This window comes from Notolepis coatsorum (genome assembly GCF_963971535.1).
Source record: "Notolepis coatsorum genome assembly, contig: SCAFFOLD_1455, whole genome shotgun sequence".
Lineage (NCBI taxonomy): Eukaryota > Metazoa > Chordata > Actinopteri > Aulopiformes > Paralepididae > Notolepis > Notolepis coatsorum.
In genome coordinates, this window is record NW_028172641.1 from 33683 (window position 1) to 39903 (window position 6221).

The following is a 6221-nucleotide window of genomic DNA, read 5'->3' on the forward strand; positions in this document are numbered from 1 at the left end:
AGGCTAGATGCGCGCTCCCGTTTTAGGTGGAAAGCCAGCACGTATCGATGGCAGAGACCCTGATTCTCAACGGCATTGATTGATTAATTGATTTAAGACTTTATTGACAGATTGCAATAGGCTCAATCGCCTCGCCGACAAGTTAAATGCGTTATCTATAGGCTAATTCTAAGTCCATCATTACCTCAATCAATCAGATTATATTTCTTTAAACTTGCCTGCTGGATTGAATAATCAAATGAGATCTTGCTAGCGAAAATAACTAGTTAACTGTTATACAGAATTACGAGACGGCTTTCTTGCCCATTGATTGATGTATAGTCAATCTTTTACTTATCTACTCTGTGGTGTAACGGGTTGTTCTTTTGACTTCCACACGGATGACCCGGGTTCAAGACCGGGGTCCTTCTTTTTGCAATATAGGAATAATTCAATTTGGTGCACGTTGAGAGCTATATAAAGAATGACATCCTCAATGCATGTAGATTTATAATATTTTAACTTAAAACCAGGCTACTTTGGCGTATAATCATTAATATTATATTCAAAAAAATCATATTGGAAACTCCGGGATTAGAACCCGGGTCGCAAGATTGGGAGTCTTGAGCACTACCGCTGGGCCACTGTGCCAGATGGGATAAATTCATTGTTTATACATTAATGAACGAGAGACCCGTGTTTAGAATATTCCTTATTTTGAATGACGTTTTATTCCTTTATCCTCATTCATTCATGTGACGTCAACGGCCCATTCAATTTCTCAAATCCGTCAAACAGCGCATCTCATCAGACATCTTAATCCCAGTTACAATTAAAATAACCACATTGTTGTGTACATCGCACGAGCGAGCGCCACCGTCGCCACGGTATATATAACGTGCATTATTTAGGACAAAGTGAATTTAATATCAGCATTTTGGGTCTATTTTACATTTCAAAAGCCCCCTCTGGAAGAATGGAGCACAAAAACGTAATTCAGAATGGTATAATGCAGATCGTAGACTGTGGGAATAGTTTCAGGAAACGGGCTGTCACTTCTTTGCGGGGGCGTGGCGATAGTTCAGGCTAACTTGAACTTGAACTCTGCTTTCGACCAGGCTCAAACTTTTGGATATGTTGTCATGGTGATTTGGAAAATCCAGGTACATGAAATCGGAAAGTCAGGCTAACCGAGTTAGCCGGATAACTTTATCCGGCTAACTCGGTTATCCCGGTACATGGAACGGGGCCCTGGAGTGGAAGCTCCTGATAAAAAGAGAAACTCTTGAGTTCAGAGGAATAAAGTCAAAGAAAGAAAGCGATTGGCGCGGGGAAGACAAACCCCTGATAACTACTTACTCTAGTTCTGCACTTTAGCTTTAACACTTTCAGAGCCCAAGCTTAACCTTGATTTACCGCTTGAATGCCCACCATCCACTTCAATGTTAGCGTTAATAACGCCTAATCTATGTTTTAAATTATGGCTATGTGTCTAATCTGCCCGTCGCTTATCAATGACTTGTTTTCCAGTAAACATTGTCGAAGCGGATTGTTTTTTTATCGGTTCTTTTTCGTTTTATAGCATTTTGAAAAACCCTCGTTTTCAAGGAAAATATAAATATTCCATGATAATCGCCCTTTACTGGAATATTCTAGAATACATGTAATTTTTCGGCCTATTTATGAATAGTTTTCAAATAAACGCTAGATTATCGATAGTATTATGTGTACGTATGCACGCTATATAGGCGATCTGAAAAATCTATTCTCTGACTTCCTCAAAGCGATCGCCCACACACACACACACACACACACATAGGGCGAACGCTGAAATCTCAGCGAATACAACTCTGGTTATCCCAAGACTTGTAAAATAGATTCCTTACCTCAGATCAGATGTTTTCCAAAAAGATCATTCCAATTCCTGATCGCCATTCCAAAAATCGATAGCTTTTATTGATCTAACGCTACATACTGTATTATGTATTCCACGCTGTTCTGAGGCTCCACAATGAATCCGATCGGCTCGGGTTACATGCCTGAGAAGTAAAATGTGGATTCCGGATTTTTCTTTTCTCATCCATTTTCATTGAGTCCATTCCAAAAGGGTGCATTACCATCTGGGAGACAATAGGGGCGGTTTTTTTCCCACATCTGAGCTCCTACAGGGGCTGCATACCAACGGGAGACTCGGTTGATGAAATATGAATTCAGATTGCTAATACAAAAATAAAACGCTAATTGTCGTCGTGGGCATTCAGGCATTGGGCTGATAAAACGTCTTATCACGTTTTGGGCATTGAAAGTGTTAAAGTATCGGCCGATGCCAATTACCCACCCACTACTTTTACTGAACACTAGAGACTTAGATACCAAGTACTGATCCACTACTTTTACTGAACACTAGAGACTTTGATACCAAGTACTGATCCACTACTTTTACTGAACACTAGAGACTACCAAGTACTGATCCACTACTTTTACTGAACACTAGAGACTTAGATACCAAGTACTGATCCACTACTTTTACTGAACACTAGAGACTTAGATACCAAGTACTGATCCACTACTTTTACTGAACACTAGAGACTTAGATACCAAGTACTGATCCACTACTTTTACTGAACACTAGAGACTACCAAGTACTGATCCACTACTTTTACTGAACACTAGAGACTTAGATACCAAGTACTGATCCACTACTTTTACTGAACACTAGAGACTTAGATACCAAGTACTGATCCACTACTTTTACTGAACACTAGAGACTTAGATACCAAGTACTGATCCACTACTTTTACTGAACACTAGAGACTTAGATACCAAGTACTGATCCACTACTTTTACTGAACACTAGAGACTTAGATACCAAGTACTGATCCACTACTTTTACTGAACACTGGAGACTTAGTTAGATACCAAGTACTGATCCACTACTTTTACTGAACTCTAGAGACTTGGATACCAAGTACTGATCCACTACTTTTACTGAACACTAGAGACTACCAAGTACTGATCCACTACTTTTACTGAACACTAGAGACTTAGATACCAAGTACTGATCCACTACTTTTACTGAACACTAGAGACTTAGTTAGATACCAAGTACTGATCCACTACTTTTACTGAACACTAGAGACTTGGATACCAAGTACTGATCCACTACTTTTACTGAACACTAGAGACTTAGATACCAAGTACTGATCCACTACTTTTACTGAACACTAGAGACTTAGATACCAAGTACTGATCCACTACTTTTACTGAACACTAGAGACTTAGATACCAAGTACTGATCCACTACTTTTACTGAACAGTAAAGGCGTAGAAGCACCCATCCTTTACTGAACACTAGAGACTAGGGTTGGGTACTGAACAGTAGAGACTAGGGTTGGGTACTGAACAGTAGAGACTAGGGTTGGGTACTGAACAGTAGAGACTAGGGTTGGGTACTGAACAGTAGAGACTAGGGTTGGGTACTGAACAGTAGAGACTAGGGTTGGGTACTGAACAGTAGAGACTAGGGTTGGGTACTGAACTCTGTATGTAGCGTCACTGGGAGAGCGATGGATGGACTCTTTAACTGGTGTTTCATGAAGTTTATTTTTCAATTCACAACGTAAGAGCTGAAGTGAAAAGACGAAGAAAAGATACTCAGAGATGAGCCACATTCACAATGTTCAATAAAGTTAACATGACACTTGACACAAATGGCTTCCAATAACAGTGACATAGCCAAATACATAAAATGAATACAAAATAAACGGCCCATATTACTACATATAGGACAATTTGACATCCCGTACCTTGTCCTCTCTCTCCAACTTAACCATAAACCACATGGAAAGTCTTCTTTCACGATCTATAAGCAAACAAAACTCTTAACATGCTGGTACTCTGGACCTTACTGAATGACGTTGTGTAGGCTAGCCAGCAATTAGCAATGACCAAAGCTAGCAATCTTCTGTGACATAGCGTCTTCAGTGTGTTAAAGGTTTGTGTTCATGGTTCTGTGTCCTTTACGTTGCCAGGATGTTGGGGGAGTTTGGAGACGAAATGGACCAGACGTCATCCCGCATGGACTCTGTCCTCAAGAAGCTGGAGAAGGTCTCCCACATGACCAGCAGTGAGTACACACAGACGCACCCACCGAGATAAGAAATGAACAGGGCAAGAATGCCTCTACAAGTTCCTATAATCGGTGTTCGCACAAGGTCCTTGAAGTGCTTAAAGTGCTTGTCAAAAAATAAAGTCAAGGCCTGGAATTAATTGAAAACAGCCCATTTTTTAAATAAGGTGCTTAAGAAGTCCTTGAAATTCAAATCAACCATTCACATTGAAAGTTTTGTTCATCCATTATAGAATTGTTCTGAATCAAGAAATAGAATTATTTTTATTTAAAGTGTAACTAATTGTCGGAAATTGGTTTTAACTTAGCCATAAATATTTGATCGGATTTTCTTTTCTATAAAAAACTGCATTTAAAAGTGAATTGTATCCTTTTAAATGCCCTTTTAAAATGAAAAAAGTGTGCTTAGGAAAGTACTTGAAAGTCCTTGAATTAAATTTGTGCAATGTCTGTGGGAACCCTGTAACAATGCACAGATTTTTATGGAATTCCCATGTAAAGGTTGAAAAGTGCCTCCCAAAATCAGTTCATATGGACAAAAGTGCCTTGACAGAGAAGTCAATTCTCTAGCCACTATAACACACTTGAGTACATTTAAAAGTAAAAAAAAAAATCTGACTATTCTTCTGATAGCAGATCAATCAAAGATCCCCGCTTTCTAGTCTTGCACAAGGACCAATCAGCATGGGTTTGGGCGGGTTCATTTTCAATTGATGTGGCTGTTTTTAAATGAAGGGCGGCCGCAGGATTAATAACGTTAACGTTAGTTCGGCCAGAGAAACAAATATACTAATTCAAATAGTTGGACCTGTGAGATTTTGTACTTTATAGGTCTGCATTTTAAGGAGTAAAAAGTATGTTTTGTTTCTCTGAAATGTAATTGAGTAAAAGTACAAGTATACAAACCTAATAATACTTGAGTAAAGTACAAATCCCAAAAAACAGTACTTAAGTATTGTAACAAAGTACAATTACTCAAGTACTTTACACCCCTCTGTGTGTGTGTGTCTCGCAGGTCGTAGACAGTGGTGTGCCATCGGAGTGCTAGTAGTCGTCATGATCGTGGTCCTCATCCTCTTCTTCGCTCTCTGATCCCGCACCTCTCGGGAGCCTGGGGGAGCCGGATGGGTGGGTGGATGGACGGACAGATCTATGAATAAGCTTCTCTCCTCCTTCCCTCCCAGAGTCATCGATGCACAGAGAGAAATTAATCTATTTTTCCCCCTCCTGTGTTTTAATTATTCGACTACATGCCATTCCTGTTATCATTCGTATGAACGGGAGGGCATTCCTGTTATCATCCGTATGAACGGGAGGGCATTCCTGTTATCATCCGTATGAACGGGAGGGCATTCCTGTTATCATCCATATGAACGGGAGGGCATTCCTGTTATCATCCGTATGAACGGGAGGGCATTCCTGTTATCATCCGTATGAACGGGAGGGCTGAACGGTGGGGCTGTATTCATATTGATGCATTTCTATTACAGTACTCAATGTGATACTGCAATTGGGTTTACTTGGGGAGGGAGGGAGGGATGAATGAATAACAGAAATCAAGAGAAGGGGGGGGGGGGGGGGGGGCGGGTCGTCTGTGCCTTATATATATTTTTATACGCTTTATGAAATGTGCAGTAAATTGAAGTGTGCCTATGACTCCCATCAGGTACAGTTACTGACTGATCTACGCTCGGATACATAATGCTCCTGCTCAAATGATTAAGCACATGATTGATTGGGGCCATCTGAATCTAGATATGTGATTATTGGGAGTTGAGTTGACCGTGGCCATGTTGAAATGGGCTTTTCCATCATATTGAATAGCCTCATCATAAGAAAGGAGAAACTGTTGCTGGGCAGGGCGTCTCAGACGTTGATGGTTAGGGCCTGGAAGCGCCCTCTAGTGGAGGTCTTCTGTTATATATTTAATTGTATCATTTATGTCAAGTAACACTCCCTATGTTGAGGTGTGTTGCAATATTGTATAGATATGTTGGTTTACTTGCTTTGAAATTGTGTAAATTCTTTTTATTCCTGAACCAAGGCTGGATTTATGCAAAAAGAGAAAAAAAATCAAAATTTTAACCAAAATATGACCCAGATTATAATTTTC

General features: G+C 40.0%; 1 protein-coding gene across 1 annotated transcript in view; it reads left to right on the top strand.

Moving 5' to 3' along the window:
- The window catches only part of LOC311248001 (syntaxin-10-like), a 30132-nt gene extending 24537 nt beyond the window's left edge, over window positions 1-5595 (top strand). Inside the window, exons 8-9 of the mRNA XM_084338967.1 lie at window positions 4011-4105; window positions 5124-5595. Of these exons, the coding sequence (XP_084195093.1) occupies window positions 4011-4105; window positions 5124-5200 (172 nt within the window). The 3' untranslated portion in view covers window positions 5201-5595. The remainder of the gene's footprint in view (window positions 1-4010; window positions 4106-5123) is intronic.
- The last annotated feature ends 626 nt before the right edge of the window (window positions 5596-6221 follow it).